Below are 18,843 nucleotides of genomic sequence, written 5' to 3'. Positions count from 1 at the left end.
GAAAAAGTCGCGCCGAAAGGCAGGAGAACAACTTTACCGCATTGGTGTATCACCCCATCACTAATTATCTCAAACCACAATGATGGGATCTGTTGGCCTGAAAGGGTCCGGCGCAGCCGCTGCGTTTGCACGCCAGAGAATGACTGTCATGTCCCGGTCTTCTCGACCTGTTTGTTCTCCCGTTGACTCGGACTTGCAGAAACATCGAAATTGACTTGGCTTTGCAGATGTCCACCTTGCGGTCACAAAGCATGCGGTTCACTAGCCAGCGGGGCCAATTGAAGTCAGCACTATCCGGAAGTGCTCCCTGGCGCATGACATCAGCTGTTGTCGGCCCTGCCGCAGTCAGATTCAATTCCACCTCCTCCGAGACCACACTCCCCGAGTTCGCTATTGATGGCTCATTGAAGAACTCGGTAAACATAACTGATATTACCACGATCCCGGAAAGAATTGGATACCTTAAAGAGCTTGGGCTGGACTTTGGATGGGGCTTCACGTCGACGATGCAATGGCTGATCGAGCACACTCACATCTGGACCGGCTTGCCATGGTGGGCTAGTATCGTGGCTGTGGGTCTTGTGACTCGTGTAGCAATGCTGAAGCCAGTCCTTGGAGCATCCGAGAACGCAGCAAGAATGACCAACGCCAAGTCTAAGAGTGAACCCCTCCGGAAAAGAATGATCGCTGCCTCGACCTCAGGGAACACCTCGGAGGCCCAGCTTGCAAGGGCTGAGCTCCAGCAGATCAACCAAGAGTTCGGCATTAAGACATGGAAGTCATTTCTTCCCATGTTGCAAATCCCACTTGGTTTCGGATGCTTCCGAGTCGTGCGAGCAATGACTTCGTTGCCAGTGCCGGCCATGGCTATGGAAACAGCGGGGTGGATTAAGGATCTGACCATTGCTGATCCCACCTACATTTTGCCCATGATTGCTGCAGGCACACTGTGTCTATCTCTGAGGGTAAGTTTGCCTCACGTGGTCTACTATAACTGCGATATTGACTAGAGACAACAGAAAGGTGGTGAATCCGGCGCAATGCCCATGATGCAAACAGAAGCAGGAAAGTACATCATATATGGTTTCCCTGTTATGTCTTTTGTCTTCATGGCATTCATGCCAAGTGCCCTACAGCTCTACTTTGTAGCAACTGGTCTTTTCGGCCTGGGTCAAACATACATGATCAACTCAGAGACCTTCCGGAAGTGGATGGACCTGTCGATCGCTAAGAAGCCATCCAATGGGCCGAAGTACTCTGCACTCACTCAAAACACCGAAAGCAAGGGCCTTCGCAATCTACTGGAACGCCTTGAGAAGGAGAAAGCCGCAGAGAAAGCACGCCTGCAACATGTTGAGTCGCCTGTACAAGAAGATGTGAAGATCAGCTTCATTGACCGCATGTACAAGAAACTCGGGACAGCCGGCTCTGGTCTCACTAAATCAGTCTCAGAGTCGCTGGGCACTCAAACAGTCGAGCAACGTCTCGCCAAGGACCGGAAGCAGCGCGCAGATGAATACGAACAACAGCGGAAAGATGAGGACGAGCTCCTGCGGAGAGAGCGTAACGAAGCTCGCCGCAGGGAGCACATGCAAACCCTGGAGAACGAAAGGGCCAAGGCCAGCAAGTCTTTGAAGAATAGCCAAACGGCCGCTCGCAAAGCTAACGGGCGACGTGGCTCTCGCCGTGCTTGATCGGTGTGTGTTTATACAAACTGTAAAATATGGCGCAGCGGCAGTGGCATTTGCATTGTTTTTTGTGATTAGAAGAGTAGAATTTGGTTCGACCACAATCTCCATTTGGCTATGTACACTTCTCGAATTGAAGATTGCATCACTTATCTCGTTATTGCATTGGATAAAAACTCATAGAGCTAGAACAGGGAAAATCAAAAACAAGTCATATTTACACCCAGCATGGACCAGCCATGTCAAAGAAAACCCCAAGTCCCCTAGTTGGATAACACCGCAAAACCCAGGTCAAATTAACACGATTCTATTGTATCAACATGTAGCACGTAAGAGCAAGCGAAAGAAGATCAAGTCGTCTGCATAGGAATAGACACAGCAGGTAAAGGCAACGGCGTCTTCTCATCCTCAATAAAAACAGCCTTCTCCAGCTTCTGAGTCATAGAAGCACAGAAAGTATCGACATACGCCGTCCACAGCGCAGCAACGAGATACACAAGTCCGATCCAGACCGGAATACTAATAGCAACGACCCACGGCGGTCGTATGGGCAACCAGTCGCGCTGGTCGTCAGTCGCTGCCTCAGGACCCACCCACGGCTGACCGCTGATACCATATAGCATCCAGCAAAGCACGACGCGCAGCATGGTGCCATGGATGAGGTAGACCGCGAAACTCTGCTTTCCGAACCAGAGGAGGAGTCTGCTGGAGAGGAAGTCTTTGGCCGAAGGGGAGAAATAGATCGCCAGGATGATCATGTCCACTGCGAGTGCGGTGTATCGTTTCCCGACGTTGACGCCTGGTGGGAATATGTACTCGCTTGCCTTGAGCATCATATTCGACCAGCCGGCCCATTCGGGGTGTTCACCAGGGTATGAAGCGAGGAACAATGCAACAATAGTGAGTGGGATGGTGATCATCTTCCGGCCTCGTGGGTTGTTTTCTATCCAGTCTTTCAGGGCTGTGTTGTAAGAAAAGTCACTGAGGAGCATGCCGAAGATGGCTTGCATTTGGAAGGTTTCTATATCGTCGACATTAGAATTTTGTCTCAAGCAGTAGCCTAAAGCTCATATGTTGTTTTCTTCCACTAGAAACACTCACCTGTATCCCTGCTCGCATCCTGGTGGAAATACAACAACATGCCAATATAGATCATAACTCTATACCGAAATTTGACGAACATGGTCGTAGAAAGCACCAGATAAACCAACATGGAGGACAAAAGCAGCGGCAGAAGCGCCCACTGATGATCGTCGTATGCCATATATCCCGTCGTCCAAGTAGACAAGAAATTCATCGGCAGACGAATAAGTTCCTTCCAAAAAGAATCCTCCAAATCCGGTGCGGCATACCGACACCACTGGCAATCAGATCTATTTGCCACAATAAACCCGCCAAATTGGGCGACAGTCCACGAGATGATCAGAGCAATAGTCGCGGGGAAGATCAGTCGTGGCGGTCGGCGAAAGGCGCTCTTTGTTATCGTTTCATATGAGGCTGTTGTATCACCTGCTCGCGATAGCTTGAGCGGTTTTAGCGCACAGACGTAGCCAGTTAGGAAGGCGAAGATGGTCACACCCAGACGGCCTTGCCATGGGATGCGGAGGATGGGCCATTGGAGAATTCGTGCGCTGGCGTCTTCGCTATCGCGTGGTGAGAATAGACCATAGTCCCAGCCTCGGGAGAGATGAGTTAGCACTACTAGGAATGAAGCGATTCCTCGAAGGCCCTAGAAGTTCAATACGTTAGATTGTATGCACGCCCTGCGACTAAAAATACATACATCAATCCACTTAACACTCTTTTTAGGATCTCCTTTCACCGAGTTTTCCGAGGACCAAGGCAATGATGTGGGTAATGTATCTAGTAACTGGGTGTATAGATGGGAGGGTTGAAGGTATTGCATTATAAACAAAGGTCTCAGATGCAAATCTTTGAGAACCAGGCCATATAATACGAGATAGATAACCCGTTGACGAGCTCCAGAGAAAAAAAAAATATAAAATGAATAGTAAAGGTATAAAAAAGAATAAAGATGTAGAACAGAGGTGTCTAAGAAACTTGGATAGTATCTCATCCCCCCGGCGATCATATCAACAAACGGGCTGCCAAGGAACTTGCCAAGAAAAAGGGAGTCGACGGGGCAATGCAAGCGCCTTCCGACTGTGATTTGCCATCATCTCTGAACAAGGTATAGTCTCACTTGCAACCAATAATGGAAACTCAGGTAGCAGCGCCCTTGCTGCTCTAGCTTTCTGGTCGAAGGATCTCTCTCATTCCCGTTCCTAGATACCGAAATCTGAATTTCTATCGTTGCCATCTAGTCCATCTTTAGTCCTATTCCTATACCACATTGAAGCCCTAATTCCGAAAATGCCATATACTCAACCAGACCACCAGTATGGAAGTGTAAAAAAAAAAAAAAGCTGACCAACGTCATTGACATGTCTGTTCCACCAGAATCGATTTGAAAACAGTAGTGGCGAGTCGATACATATCGCACCCACCAGGGAATGGTGCATATTCATCCCCAGTCACAGCTTTATGATATTGGCTACTATGGAGCCAATGCGAATCGTGTTTGCCTACACGGTGTCCATGCATACGTTATCAATGATAGCATTCTTCACCCCTGTCAAGATCGAGAGCCTCCTGGTTAGAGGTGTCAAATCTAGTGGAATGTGCGATTACATGTGTTCTAAATTAAGACTGCGGTTCCAGGTTCTATCTACAAGGAGAACGGTGAATGGAGGCACAATGAAGGTACATATTTCAAGTCTGTTGATAGTACATAGTATGTTGCGGACGAGAATAATATATCAAAGCGAAACAGACCCAGTCTGTCGAAACAATTTTCCCCACAAAGCCCAGATCGCCGACCCTAGTGTATTAGAACATGAAAAGTAAAGTAAAACAAAGTCCGCACGCCGGTATGCAATGAAAGAGTATTGAGTTATTATCGGAAAAGCCTTCTACCACCTGCACTTCCCGAGTTCCACGTGAATGAGCCTCGAACTCCCAGATTCTCCAGACTCAATCCCGAGTAACCGACTCCACCACCTTCGCCATTACGTTTTGTCCGTCGTACCGCTTCACGCAGATGTGACGGTAGAAGCTGGCCACGGTGTGGGTTTGGTGGCAGACGGAACTCGCGCTTGGGGCGGAGCGGAGGGGGAGTTGGGTGAGGAGAGGACGTCGAGTTCGGATGGGCAGGGATAGAGGGTGTGGGCGTACGGTTAGAGTCGTGTGGTTCTTTTTTTATTCCGTTGCTGAAAGATCCTGGTGTCGAACCGGGGGCGGGTGTGCCTGCGGGGGTTGGCGTAGACGGTTTGGAATTTGCAGTCACACCTGAGGCTTTCGCTTGGGCTGCGGCTTCGGCGGCGGCTTCTTCGGCCTCGAACGCATCGCGCGCAGCAAGGTCGTGTGCTTCGGCCCATTGGGCCTGGACCGTTCGCGCCATTTCGATCATTTCACCGGCAAAGACCTTGGTGAAACCGTTGACGGTCGTCACCACGCTGGCTGGGACGGATTGTGAGAGGGCATGATTGACGATACGGCGGAGAGTTTCTTTGCGTAGTTTCGCTCGCTTGAAGAGATCATATCTCTCTGATTGCATAGGATTAAACGCATCAACCAGAATTCTGTCCAAGACCAATGTTAGCTTCATCCAATATCACAAAAAACGAAAGGAGAAAACGTACGCTAGGTTCTTCTTCTCGGCCTCTGTATCCGTAGCTCCTTCTTGTTGCCCAAATAGCTCTGCCTCATCGTCCTCGTCATAATCGTCTGCATCATCACCGCCGCCGCCACCTCCACCGCCAGAAGGACCACCTCGAACCGAACCCTCGTTATCGACTGACCCAAATCGTGTAGAATCTCCCGCCCTGGCGCTGAGGGCATCCTCACGCTCCCGTTCCCGCTCCTTCTCCGCTTTGCTCTTGCGTCCTCGTTTCTTTCCGCGTGCGGCACCAGAGAAGATTCCGTCTGCACTTGCTCCGCCCAGGCTCCCTGTAAAACTGCCCGTCACGCTCCCGGCGTCACTAGTACCACCGAAGCTGCGATCTCCAACATCGATGCCGGTCGGGAATGAAGTCTGACGGAGTGGGTGCATGCGCTGCTTCTTGCCAACCGGCATTGAGGCGGCGGTGGAGATGGAGGGTCGTTTGAGGGGATTGGATGATGATTGGTATGGTGGTGGTGACGACATTTTGAGAAGTTGTAGCGGATAGATAGGGGTGGAGTGTATTGCGCGTTTAATGGTTTGATAAACTCGTGTTCCAAATAGTCGGCTGCGATGAAGCTCAATCTACTCTATAGAGTATGAGCGCAAGCTGAAGCTCTGTCGAGGGCCGAGGATTTCGCGCTGCGCCGTTGCGCCGGGCGAGGAAGGTGGGGATCAACTTCAAATTCCAATTTATGTTACTTTCAAGTGATAGTAAACATCCCTCAAGGACTATAGAGAGCGATATGAGTTTGCGGCGGGGTTTGGTGAAAGTAGTTGGTTATAATCGTTTGGCAGCAATTTGGTTGAGACACGAGATAAGGACGCATCTCACCGCCTTCTATCTTGGGCGAATTATAGCCCTGCCTATGTACATTGGACACTGTACGCGTTTGGAAACCCTAGAATTTACACTCTACACTGAAGGTAATATCATGCAGAGAATGATAATTGTGATCTGACATGCTTTGATTGACTCCGCAGATGATTTCTCAAAACCAGGTATGATGTGTGATATAAGGAGTGACAGAACGACGAAATCCCGAGGAAAATCGAAGCTCGATATACCTATGGTTTGAGATTCCTCGAAGGAACCACTGGGATGGAAGGGGAAAGAATGAGTCGCTCAGCTTAAACATGCGATGCTGTGCACTATGTAAGGAAACAAGATTGACACGAAAAAAGAATGAACAAAACAAAAGACTGTGCAAAAATGAATGCAAAGTTGACAAAAACCCAAACGGATAGAAAGGTCGCGACCGCGAGGAGAACAGTTCAGTGGCGGATGGCTAAAGAACCAAGTCACTTTAGAATCCCTGCTCTCCAATTCGCGGCGCCCCCCTTTCCAGTCATTGCGTTCGTAGTAACGGAACACAAGATCATAACCGTTCAGGTCATGGACGATGCGGTCGACACGACGGTAGCCTTCGACATGCTCCATCTTGTTGCTACGGCGAACAGCCTGGCGCTGGGCGTAGGCCACATCCTGCTGCCCATTTGCCTCGTCAAGCTCATCCGACACGGGTTTGGTCTCGAACAAGGTGATGCTGAAACGGCCAGGCTTGAAGATCGCAACAACCTGCTGGATGATGTCGGCGGTAGCCTTGCCGTTCTGAGAGTGCGGGACGTTGGTCTCAAAAGATGCGTACGAACACTGAGGCTCCGGTGTGACATGCACGGTGAAGTAGTGGGTCCGGGATTTGCCATCAGGAGCCGGCACAACACCATTGGCAGAGAAGCCACATGGAGTGAAGAGGTATGCATCGATGCGAGCATCCGGAAACTTGCTCTTGGCGTACACGTCGGACAGGCCGCATGACTCAGAGACGACAGTTCCCAGAGCATGACCCTCGGTGGTAAGCTCCGGCGGCAGGATGCCACCAGTCTCCTCATCCATATCGGAGGTGTTGTTGAAGACGTCGAGGTGATCAGTACCATCGTCTTTCTCCGAGTTACGATGACGCTTCTCGGCCACAGCAGTGGCGTTTTCGAGGTAGAACTGCTTCGCATTTTCCTCGTCAAGGTCGGTCATCAAAACCTCGAGGGTCTCATCGTGCTCATCACAGTTAGTGCGCGGGTTGGCATCAGGGAAGTTGAGGACCTTAGTTTCGGTCTGGTGGAAGTCGACCTCCTCTTTAGGGCTTGCCGGTGGGGTGAGCATGGTGCCAGGCTCGGTAAGGTAGAGATACCAATGTTCTCCATTCATCTTCCCGATCATGTAGGCGCTGCCGTTGACGAACAACTTATCCATGGATCGCACCTCATCGCGCCAGCTGCGGTGAGGGCCACGCTGGCGGTCAGGGAACAGGAAGTTCTTCCGACTGTAGAAGACTCGGTAAGGAGCCGCAGCCACTGCGATACCCCGGGATGGAGGAGCCGTGGCGCGTGTGAATCCTGCAAACAAGGCGGCAATTTCCAAGATGCGTGGGAGACCCGAAAGCAAAGTGGTAGTTCCGCACGTTTTGAGAATCAACTTGTGCGGCCAAACAAACATGCTAGACTCCGACAGAAGGTAGGCGTCCATCTCATCAGAGGAGACAACGGAAAGCACCTGGCAATTGACCAGGTCCAACATATCCTTCCAGATTTCTCCCGGCACTTTCTTAAGGCCTTCGGGGCCTGCGGCGCCTAGTTCGGCGGCAGACGGCGCAAACCACACCTCGAGAAGCTTCTCAGGACCTTCGAAAGCATTGCTCGAGTCGAGATCCTGAGTGGCCTCATAGTTGATTGTCAGAGACGGCGTCCCCGCGAATGAGGACGGCGAGGCCGTGTAGTTCGTAGGAATACCGACGTAAACCATGATGACTGATGTAGCTTGAGCTGTTGTACTTGTGTGTTTTAAACGAAGCAGAAACAGTGACGTCGGACCGCCCTATGGACTTCGATTAAGATAGGCTGTAGAAGCACTGTCTACTTACCCAGACGAACAAGGGGGCGATGCCCGTCTGAGAAGAGAAGGCCCTGAAATAAAACTTTAACTGGTCAGACCAGGCGGATAGAATCTCCAAACAGACCGAAGGGCTGCTAAGGAGGCCGGAAGGCGAAGGACAAGAAGTAGATCGTAAGAGAAATGGTGACTAGCAGTCGATACCCTCGTTCTGGAAGATACCGATACCCGTCAAAGTATCGGGTCTAGCAGACGAGAATTCTGCTTTGGATAAAAAAAGGGGGGAATTGAAAGACGTGGGAGATGGTGACGACGGGAGTCGTGTTATCGAGGCCTAGAGCAGTATGATGGTTAGAAACAGTGCTACGAGAGAAGATAAATAAAAATTATCTTGTTGTGTTTGAGTTCATGGCATTAAGCATGATATCCCGATCCAATGGCAATGATAGCTTTTGGCGGGTTCTTCAAAGATAGAAAGGGAAGAATCAAATCACACTTACTTCGCGGGCTTGGACAAGAATCGTAGAAGATCAGTTGGGCTCATGGAAGGCGAAGACAAGTTCGGCTTAGATCAGCATGAGGTAGCGGAGGGCTACAATGGTGAACATCGGCGGGGTTTTGTAGGACAGTCTCACTCAGAAGCCCAATAGGTGCCCGAGATCAGAGATTACTCGGAGAGAGAGAACAAGGAATCTCTCAGAAAAATATTGACGCAGTTTTTGTGGCCTTGGTGACCTCGAGAGTGGGGGAAAGTGCAAAATGTTTGCTGCTAGTTCGGTTGGTGAGTGATTTTCTCTGTGGGCCCGCGATAGGGTGGGGCAAAAAGAAAAACGGATCAAAATCTGGGTGACATCAGGACAACATTAGTTGATGTCTCAATTGCAGGGAATACAGATTGTAATACGTTACATACAGATTGGGCAAATAAAAAGCTGCAGTCATATGCAGACCGTCACGGATTTCAACCTGTCAGATGGAAGAAGGGGACAACTTACGCCAAAGCCGGTGAAACTCCCCGGTCTACAAGAGCGGTGATGCCAGGCAGAATTTAACTTTGTTCCTGGAGCTATTACGTAAGATCCACCTGAGGGGGCCCAAGCGGGGATGAACTCGAGATAGTAGAAGAGAGAGTACTGCGTACTGTGTGACTGCGTTGATCATTGTATAGACACATCCATATAAGAATAATTGAAAACCAAAGCCTGATAACCTTTAGATTCCGATCTTACCAAAGTATAAAGAAATTACTAGAATCCACTTGTGGGCTACCAAGACCGAGGTTTTCATGGTTTGTTCTACCATTTTTAGACATTCTAGAACTAGGCACAGATCACCATATCTAAAAGTCAGCATCTCAACTTTCAATCCATTTGTCATATCACCTTCACGACTCTTGGGAAATTAAGGTTCTGAGACGGGCGAACCTTTCGAGCCCTCTAAGATCAGTTCAGGGTGTACTCAGTAATAAGGCGAATGATGAGAACTAGAACGGAAAGAAAGGCCAAGATATCACAAAGGCAAGCCACTACTACATAAGCAAGATATCCATGAATGGAGTTACCATATGAAACATACTGATCAATAGCTGTGTCAAGTAAAAAAAAAACCATATCCAGAGCCTGAATATGTCTACCTAGGTATCCATAATCCCCGAACCAACGCCCGAGATAACGCCATGCCGCATGAAGAAATCATTGCGATCTCATTTGCAAAAGCACCCGAGAGATACCATGCAGAAACCCCAGAAAGCAATTCATGCTTCCAAAATGATATGTGCTAACTGCACCTCGCCAGCCTCGACGATCTTTGTCGCAATGATATCACCGACCTTATCGGCTAGTTTGGAGCGGAGATCGTCTGTAACAGTATGGCCATTGGTCAAAATCGGTTGGCTACCACGCAGCGAGGCCAACACAGCTACGAGTGCATTCAGAACTCGCTCCGCAGCTGGCCGACGGGCGGCATCGTCCAAGCCATCGCTGAGAAGTTTGGTGTATTCGTGCAGATTGGGAATGACGAGCACTCGGATTACTTCAGAGCCGCCGACAGACTGCAGTCCAATGATGGCACCATAGTGAGCACCGAATGGCTTTGAAGGGTCGAGGAAGGTCTTGAGACAGGAGCGCACGAGTCGAGGCTTGAGCATGTGAGACGAATGGGAGTACTTTTTGGCGATGAGACTGAGGAGAGAGGCGGCCATATCGCGCAAAGCGAATGACTCAACGAAATCCGCAGTTCCACCTAGCTGTCGACCGATGAGGCAGGTAAGAATGGATGGTACGAGGGATGCGATCTGATACGGTTAGCGTCTGAACATGTTCTTCCAAGATGGCAGGGTCTGCTCACGTAAGGGTCCACGTAAAGGGACTGGTTCTGGACCAGGGCCTCAGCCATGCGCATCACCTGAGTAAGAACGAAAACATTCTTGAGACTGTGCGTGACCTTCTCGGCGATGAATTGGACAAAGTATGGCACCAGCTGGTGCAGACCTGGGTCCTCGCGAAGGCTGGAATACCCGGAGGTGCGATAATCCTCACTTGTTTCGTGCAAAAAGGCACTGCAGACCTTTTCGAAGTAGAGCTGCAGTTCCCTTGAAAGCACATGCTTGACCAGTGGCTTGACAGCCACATCGCCTGTGCCACTAATCGCCGCCAGTGTGGAATTGGCGTTCGGACCTTTCGAGACCAGTTCGAGGTTGCGAGAATCGGCAGCGGTTGGGTTCTGAGGGATCGATGGCTGCACGCCTTCGACAGCCAGCCAGTGGGCTAGACTATACGTTAGTGGCTGGACAGCATATTTGAAACAGGGAAGGGTATCCACTCACCAGTGAAGGAGACTTCGCGGGGAACCTTTGGCAGAGGCGCATTGATCAGCTTTTCAAAGTCAACCTCCTCATCTTCAACGTAGAATAGCGGTTGGCCAGGTCCTAGAGAGGCTTCGCCGAACTTCAACGGGCGGGTGGAGTCGTAGCCATACAATGGCTCCACGTCCAGGTTGCGCAATGCCAGCGCAATATCTTGAGTGGTAAGAACCGTGCGCTTACAGTGGCGCATGCATTTCAGCGCTTCCTCTAGCACTTGCGCAACCCGGTATTCAACGTCCCGGGCAAGGTTCTCGGTCACATCGTTATTAAGGTTGAGGATACCGACGGATTCAGCGACATCGCGGATGTTATCGGGGTTCCAGACAGACATGATGGAATGATGTAGTCTGGAATGAAGGTGTATGAGGGAAATGTCAAGAATTCGGGTTTAGACAATGGCGCTATCGCGAAAAGTGAGGTGGAGGAGGGACAGTAGAGGAGATCTAGAAGGCGAGTCGCATTCTGAGGCCACCGCCAGCGGATCCACAGATTAGACAGTAACAGCTCTTTCTCTTGAGTCAGTGTTGTGTTTAAATGATGAATGCAACGCGGTGAATCCAATGGATAGAAGGAATAAAGTGAATACGCACCGCCTGGAAGATGAAAGCTTGTCGATAAGAGTTGCGCAAGTGACTCTGCAGTCCCCCGTACAAGCTGCCCTACTGCCTTTTCCTTCACAAGAACATGAATAAACCTTCACCAGAAATAGAGAATGATAAAATTAGATATGGATAGCCATAATGGTAGTAACAGTACAGTACATCTTGAAAGAGCACACCAAAGACCTGAAACCAGGTACACAAGAGCGGGGAGTGTCATCCACTGCTCCTCCGGGTATCATAACAAACAGCACCAGCCAAATATTGATCTACTGGGCTCCATCCTTTGCAGGTTCTTCCTTCAGAGACTCAGCCTTGGGAACCTCTGCCTTGGTTGGCTCCTTCGCAGCCTCCTCCTGTGGTTCCTTAGCAGCCTCCGCTTTAGGGGTTTCTTCTTTCGATAGCGCCTCCTCCTTGAGGGGCTCAGCAGCAGTAGGCTCAGCAGCAGTAGGCTTCTCGGGAGACTTGCCCTTGTCTTTGGTCTCCTGTTCCTTGTCCTCGACCAGTGGGACGAACCTAGCATTTTCCTTTAGCTCTGGACCCTTGCCACCATAAACTTTGGGGATTTGTTCGGCAATAGAAGGAGAGAATTCTCGAGCCAGGTTGAGCCCGTTGGTGATCGGGTGGAACTTGCGCGTGGTGTTCCGGCTCAGGATAAACTTCATGGCGGTAAACATCCAGCCCATGATAGCAGGGACGTTGACGAAGAACTTCTCACTCAGGAGCTCTGGGTATGCTGTAGCGAACACTTCGATGACCTTCTTTGTTGCGGCACGGACAGACGGATCCATACGCAAGAACTTGACATTCATGTAATCGTGCACTTGGATCATCTGGTAGGGATCCTCGCCATCGTACTCGATTACCTCGGTGGCATCCTTCATCTTCAGGTCCTGGACGGCAAGTTCCATGAGAGCGGCACGCCATTGGACGAATCTGCAGCCAGTTAGGATTGATTTCAATAGTATAGAAATTTTCATGCTGGGTTCTTACTCATCGGTATTCGCGAATGTCGCGCTGATGTCCTTCACGGCTCCGTAGATGTTCCAAGTAAACACCAAGGGCCGTCCGTTCTCCTCATAGGTCGTCAGGTAACCCAAACCCCCGAATTTGGCCGCGCTGTATTTCGCAGACTCTGCCAATGCTAGTGGGTTCACGTCTTTGCGCCATTGGAGTGCCTTACAGAGCTGGGTCTCGGCGGCTTTGGCATTGCCTTCATTTGCGCGCAGGAACTTGATCAACACGTTGACGGTGGGGATATCGTCGCTATCCTTGAGTGGCACTCCCCACATTTCAGTGTGCCCAGCATTTCCTAGGATGGTTGGCAGGCGGTTGAACAACTCACCCAACGCCGGGTTCTTGCTCAGGTAAGTCGGCTTCTCAACCTTGGGCTCTTCGAGCTTTGCCGCTTCGGACTCTGTAGCGGCAGTCGTGGTGGTAGCAGCATCCTTTGAAGCTACTTCTTCCACCGGGGCACTGGCAGATTCGTCTTTGGCTACACTGGGTTCGGTGTTTTCGGCAGCTGTCGCGGTAGTTTCCACGGGCTTATCGACTACTTCCACGGTTTCCTCTCGCTTCTCGGGGGCGGGCGCAACAGGCGCAACAGGCGCATTTTGATCAGCCGACATTATTGACAGAATTGTAGAGGGTGTGTTGAGGTTAGTGGGAATAGGGGGTTTTGAATTCACAGGGGGCAGTTGCCTTGTCAATAAACGGGCCACTTATCAATTCCCCCCCCCCCCCCCCCCCCCCCCCCAACCTGTCAGTCACATCATTTTATTACATAGATCGACATATCACATCCACATGTCTATTTTTAAATTTCCAACGGTTTTTTCGTTCTATTTTACTATATTGTAGTTGATATTTGGTGAAAGACTTAATGCGTTAAGCTATAAACTAAAATCTACTTCTGATTTTCTGCTTTGATATCTTCAGAGTATCCCTAGCCTATCGCCATGCACAGCTCACAGAGCTTTCAATAGCTTCAATAATTGTCATACCGATATACTTTGAATGGTGTAATACTAGCCCTCAACTCATTATCCTATATAGCTTTATCCGATTCTGTAGCCCACATACTACTTTGTAGCGCACCTAGTACGACTCGATAAGGACTAATGTGAGACTGTCAGCCCATTCAGACTTGGTAAACTTTGATTTTCTACGATGGAAATGACTGATGGTTGTTTAGAGTTGCTTACTGCTTTGGTTCTGTAGGTTCTAGTTAAATGCTCCTTTGTGTCTACCGCAAATGCCTACTGAAATTTAAGAGGTGTCACTCTATTCCATCTGATAGAACTAGGTAGCAACCTTTAAAATTATCAACCACTACTTTTCTTAGAGAGATTGAAAACCTACAATGTCACTATTACATACTATGATTAATTATAATATAACTCAATTTCTTAAAATTTCATAATATTAATAAAGAAATAGATGATAAAAGTAATATTCAAACCTAAACAGTGCTAAATAACAGTAATTTATTAAGATGACTTAGCAGTTTTACACGTCTAAATTGGGGAAGGTCAACTTTTTTAATGCAAATGAGGGCCGATGACGGTCGCTCGAGGGCCGCCCTCAGAGTGCCCGCCCTCAAAATGTTTTTAATGAGGTCTACGTCTCCGTGGCCTGGGTAAGGTCACCTGACCATCCAACATATTGACGACCACACTCCATCGTCACTTCCATTCATCATCAATTCTATTGATTTTCTTTCGTTCTCGGGGTTCTTGACTCCTCCCCTCTCATACGAAAATGGATAAACAAACCCAGACTAGGCGTTGCGATGAAGTTAAGCGACTCTACAAGCTACTTAAGAGTTGCGAATCTTGGTTTCTTTCCCCCGGTGATCTCCAAGGCCTCGGAGTCTATAGCCAGCAAGTTGGCATGATAGGTGACGGCTCTGTACAATTTAATCCATGTTTCTTTCGGCCTTATCCGGAAAAGGTGCTTCAAAAATATCCACTCGATACGGTTTCGATGGCTGCGGACCATCCTCCACAGACTCTTCAACGGCTTAATAACCCCCGGGACTTCCAGACTCTGTTACGAGAAGTCCAGAATGACCCTAAGGTCGAAAATCCCCTGGAATTCGCTAAATCAAGATGGGATACATTAACACTTTTATATGGGCCGGATGCCTGGGAAGATCATGCCAGACAGACACGTTGGCATATTCAATCCCAGCAGATGCTTCCTCGGAGAGGGCTTTCCCGGGACTCTACTCTTAGCGATCTAAGATCTATCTACGAATGGAGGTTAGTGCACTTTGCTTTTTCTCTTTTACTCTACTGTTTTCAGGGACTAAATATACCAGGAAGAAATGGAAGCATAGCGCTCCTGAACTATGTGGACTTAATAGAAGGAACTATTGGCGTATACTAAGTCTCCGAGAAGATTTTCAGCCAAGCTTTAACCCACATGCAATTATGGAACTTTTATCCGATGTTCCCGCAAATCATGCAGAGAATTGCCTTACTCTCCAAGAAGTAAGCGCTGTTATAACCGTGATGGTTGCTCGAACATCTGATCGGCCGTTCCGGGACCACCCGATCCTTCCAGTTAGTATCTTACTAACACTTCCTAGGTACTAGAGATTTCCTAAGCACTCACTTATTTTTTATAGTTATTGGTTCTTTCATACACTGGACAGAAACATGGAAGAATAATTCAAGCTTCATTACAAGGAGAAAGCTTGCTTTTGCAATATTCTCAGCTATGGAGTTTTGCGGATGACGAAACGGCACCAGTTGAACTCTTCATTCGTTATGATATGAGCCAGCCAGTTCCGATAGCCTTAGAAGAGCCGAATCCTATTATTGGCTCTCTTGTCGGCCCTGTTACGTCTATGAGCTTGAATTAGCTATTTAATACAGACCCTACCACAAAGTATTTTACCCACCCGCATTTTTACCCACCATCACAAAATATATATCTCTCTATATCTATAAGTAGCACTACCAATTTTAGGGCTATACGAACTTGAAGATATAGGTTTGAAACCTTAAGATCTCTCGCTTAGGATCTACATTTAATATTTTATGTAGTACTCCTTATCTTTAAGTACAGCCCTATAACGTCTCGTTATACTCAAAACCAACCTATCTATCTTCGACAATAGCAATAGCATCCAACAGCCCGGGCCTACGCATTTATATAGTAGCAACAGAACAATGTTTGTGGCAGTCTCATTCAATGAATTTTCGATTAAACTATCGTCTATTGGTCCTAAGGTTGCAGGATAATTTCTGTATAGATCAATACGACTTCATCTGGTGCCTCAATAAGACCTGTTTCTCTACCTAGGTAGGTAGGTACCTAGCCCTGGAGGTTTGTGCTGCTTTGTCAGCTCAAAACAACCTTTGGTTTCGTTAATGGAAAGGCAACTGATTTCTCATCTTTCTCCCACAAACACTCATCGGAAAAAGCAGATTTCAAGTAACCATGGAACCCCCTCCAACACCCCGCCCTCCAGCACCGAAGGTGCCCTCGACCGTCAGTCAATGGAGAGCCAGCGCGCGCGGTTGCCACGTCCTGACCAAAAATCCAAGCAAGCTCGAGTGTCTGCACCCAGGTTCAAAGGTCACGTTCAAGGAATATCTCAGCATGAGGATTATTCGGAGGGTCTCCAATATCACCGAGTTCCCCGACCGAGAAACTGAAGGCAGAGCCAAGGAGATGGTCAAGGGGGACGAAGCAATACAGACGTGGCTCTCATATATCGAAACGGACCAGTACCCAACCGACCGAAAGCTTGGCATGTTGCCCTAGTGAGACAGGGTCAGCTTGCGATAGTAGCTTCGGATTCCCAGGAACCTTCCCAGACAGTTGAACTTCGGCGTCGAGATCGACCTCAAGCTCCTCAACTATCAGCAGATACCGCGGGACGCAGTCCTAGTGCTGCCGCTTCAACTGCGCCAACTGAACCGTCTACTGCCGCTTCAAGTGTGCCAACGGAACTGTCTACTGCAGCCTTGAGGAAGTGGGTCAAGTACGCCAGAGCGGATGGAGAACCGCAGGTGAATCAATTCGTGATCAACCTCTCAACGCTTTGACACTCAGCGTAGGCCAGGGCGTGAACTGCCAATGGTCCCCTAATGGTAATCTGTTCAGTAGCGTGTCTTTTGGAGAAGTCCAATTAACCGCATATGTCGACGGATACCTTATGGGAGTCAAGAAAAGCGATATCTTTGCTATTGTGGAGGTAAAGGCAGGAATCCGGGACCCCGAGCAATATCCGTTGGTCGAGTGGCAAGAAGGCGCAGAAATGGTCAGCTGGATCATGAATGATGAGGAGAATCTGCGACGTCATCCATTCGAAACGTGAGTGGAGTGTGAATATTCGCATATTTTCGTGCTAAGTGCTGTAGGCGCCTCTTGATCTCTTTGAATCGACATGAGATGTATTTGACACTCGGCCGCTACCACGAGGACTACGTAAAGTTCCTAAAGGGAGAATTTCAAGGGTTGAAGAGCTACCCCGAGAATAGATTCCTCCACTTGCACGAGTACGGCCCATGGGATATCGGCAAGAAATCTCACATGAGGGACCTGGCCGAAATCATCGTAGGTTTCTCTCTCCGTGTCAAAGATGAACAGGCTAGATCGGCTGTGCCATCAGGGAGTGGTCCTGACGGGGCGTGAGCACAATGTGAGCGATATACATGTCTCTAGCGTGTCCGGTGCAGTATCATTCCATTACAACGGTCTCTCGAAATCCTTTCTCTCTCTTTCTTCCTTTCTTCCCCTATACCTGTTGTCTCTCGCATAGAGGCACTCTAAATCTTTGATCAAAAGTGGGTTTCCACATCGGGCCAATACCACCTGTCCTTTTGTCTCCTTTCATCACTATTCTTACCTCCAAAGCTCTCACTGATACACGCCAAGACTCGGCCCGAACCGAACCGGCTTGCTGGCCCTACGCCCTCGACCCCACCCACCTGCCGCTCCGCTCGCCTGGCTGAGCGAGATCCGATCTACAATCGATCCGAGCCCTACGATCATGGTAAAAACCATCACATCTTAGTCGCCTATAGCGCTAACTACTAGGAACTTAAACTTAACCCGCTCTATCTGATCTCGGTAACCCTATGGGTAGGCTGCGCCAAAGCCCACGAAACCCAAAACCCAAGCCAATCTATGGGCGCCCATTAGACCTATTAAATCGTAAAAACGTGACGTTCACATGACTATATAAGTTGTGCATTTCTAGGTGGCTTTTTGGGTATTTTGTATACATATGAAGTATCTGAATTTATATATTACCAGCAATTTATAGACTCAGATAATGATTCAGATGATGATTTTATTTCATATATGCATTGCACTTCTTTTCAATGATATGCCCAGTCACTATCATCCTATCTTGTTCGCTTACGAGCTCTCACTGACGTACGTAACCCGGTGCTTCTAGGATCGGATTCCGGAAGTGGGGCATCAGCCTCAGTATTAGAAATTCCAGTTTGTTCGTGACTCCGGGCCCAAAGTTGGGCTTTACGGAAGCCTAGGCCGGCCCGTAGGCGGGCACCGTCGTAGTCTACCTACCCATTGGGACCCATTGAAATTAGGCCTAGATAAAGCCTATAGGCGACGGTTCTGACCGCGCTCAGAAATTGTAGTGTTTACAGAAAGGTATAAGCCATATAATTTAACACCTCATCATTTTCTTAGAGACCATACGAGTGAATAACTTTCCTGAGGGCAGGGGCTATCAACAAAAAAGGCTGATCAATGTTAGGTGGATTCTTAGTTGTTGACGCTAGTATCACAGAATAGATGGCTAATAAATGATGCACATGTCACGTGGTTAAAATGTTCCATCTCTGCCTTTATTTTCAGGCCGTAGAGTGAGCAAGTCTTTGCGCTCATTAAGCGCTGTCGCATACCCTTGAGTACAATGAATAATCACCCTGTGCTGTGAAATACTCAGTGAACAGGACCCTGAGCCCCCTCACAAAGCGGCGGCACCCCGATCGGGAAATTCGCATCCGCGGCCTAAAATCCGGTACATACAGCTACATATGTAGGCAGTAGCTTGAAAATTCATCATTTATAAGGTTCTTTAGAAGACCATCATACCT

General features: G+C 48.8%; 8 protein-coding genes across 8 annotated transcripts; 3 read left to right on the top strand and 5 right to left on the bottom strand.

Moving 5' to 3' along the window:
* Window positions 1-79: 79 nt before the first annotated feature.
* On the top strand, window positions 80-1,694 carry N7447_002745 (membrane insertase OXA1; the record flags this gene model as incomplete). Its single annotated transcript, XM_057227020.1, has 3 exons — window positions 80-169; window positions 228-965; window positions 1,011-1,694. The coding sequence occupies 3 exons, from the start codon at window positions 80-82 to the stop codon at window positions 1,692-1,694; spliced, it is 1,512 nt and encodes a 503-aa protein (XP_057091036.1).
* A 344-nt stretch (window positions 1,695-2,038) lies between these two features.
* Window positions 2,039-3,594, bottom strand: N7447_002744 (acyltransferase family protein; the record flags this gene model as incomplete). The annotated part of the gene is made up of 3 exons (XM_057227019.1): window positions 2,039-2,709; window positions 2,790-3,417; window positions 3,472-3,594. 3 exons carry the CDS (start codon window positions 3,592-3,594, stop codon window positions 2,039-2,041), a joined length of 1,422 nt encoding a protein of 473 aa, XP_057091035.1.
* Window positions 3,595-4,644: 1,050 nt separating this feature from the next.
* N7447_002743 (transcription initiation factor TFIID subunit 11 family protein) lies at window positions 4,645-5,895 on the bottom strand (the record flags this gene model as incomplete). Its single annotated transcript, XM_057227018.1, has 2 exons — window positions 4,645-5,329; window positions 5,390-5,895. 2 exons carry the CDS (start codon window positions 5,893-5,895, stop codon window positions 4,645-4,647), a joined length of 1,191 nt encoding a protein of 396 aa, XP_057091034.1.
* Window positions 5,896-6,684: 789 nt separating this feature from the next.
* Window positions 6,685-8,209, bottom strand: N7447_002742 (adenosylmethionine decarboxylase SPE2; the record flags this gene model as incomplete). The annotated part of the gene is made up of 2 exons (XM_057227017.1): window positions 6,685-6,698; window positions 6,778-8,209. The coding sequence occupies 2 exons, from the start codon at window positions 8,207-8,209 to the stop codon at window positions 6,685-6,687; spliced, it is 1,446 nt and encodes a 481-aa protein (XP_057091033.1).
* A 1,840-nt stretch (window positions 8,210-10,049) lies between these two features.
* N7447_002741 (TATA-binding protein-associated factor TAF6) lies at window positions 10,050-11,490 on the bottom strand (the record flags this gene model as incomplete). The annotated part of the gene is made up of 3 exons (XM_057227016.1): window positions 10,050-10,589; window positions 10,643-11,061; window positions 11,121-11,490. The coding sequence occupies 3 exons, from the start codon at window positions 11,488-11,490 to the stop codon at window positions 10,050-10,052; spliced, it is 1,329 nt and encodes a 442-aa protein (XP_057091032.1).
* A 537-nt stretch (window positions 11,491-12,027) lies between these two features.
* Window positions 12,028-13,386, bottom strand: sfh5 (CRAL/TRIO domain protein; the record flags this gene model as incomplete). The annotated part of the gene is made up of 2 exons (XM_057227015.1): window positions 12,028-12,694; window positions 12,752-13,386. 2 exons carry the CDS (start codon window positions 13,384-13,386, stop codon window positions 12,028-12,030), a joined length of 1,302 nt encoding a protein of 433 aa, XP_057091031.1.
* Window positions 13,387-14,475: 1,089 nt separating this feature from the next.
* Window positions 14,476-15,635, top strand: N7447_002739 (uncharacterized protein). The gene is made up of 3 exons (XM_057227014.1): window positions 14,476-15,021; window positions 15,081-15,324; window positions 15,390-15,635. The coding sequence occupies exons 1-3, from the start codon at window positions 14,519-14,521 to the stop codon at window positions 15,624-15,626; spliced, it is 984 nt and encodes a 327-aa protein (XP_057091030.1). The 5' UTR covers window positions 14,476-14,518; the 3' UTR covers window positions 15,627-15,635.
* A 572-nt stretch (window positions 15,636-16,207) lies between these two features.
* Window positions 16,208-17,407, top strand: N7447_002738 (uncharacterized protein; the record flags this gene model as incomplete). Its single annotated transcript, XM_057227013.1, has 3 exons — window positions 16,208-16,533; window positions 16,736-17,086; window positions 17,134-17,407. 3 exons carry the CDS (start codon window positions 16,208-16,210, stop codon window positions 17,405-17,407), a joined length of 951 nt encoding a protein of 316 aa, XP_057091029.1.
* Between the last annotated feature and the right edge of the window lie 1,436 nt (window positions 17,408-18,843).

This window comes from Penicillium robsamsonii (assembly GCF_028829455.1).
Source record: "Penicillium robsamsonii strain IBT 29466 chromosome Unknown utg000001l_segment0_segment0, whole genome shotgun sequence".
NCBI lineage: Eukaryota > Fungi > Ascomycota > Eurotiomycetes > Eurotiales > Aspergillaceae > Penicillium > Penicillium robsamsonii.
The sequence above is the reverse complement of the archived record's forward strand: the minus strand, read 5'-3'. Positions and strand labels throughout refer to the sequence as shown.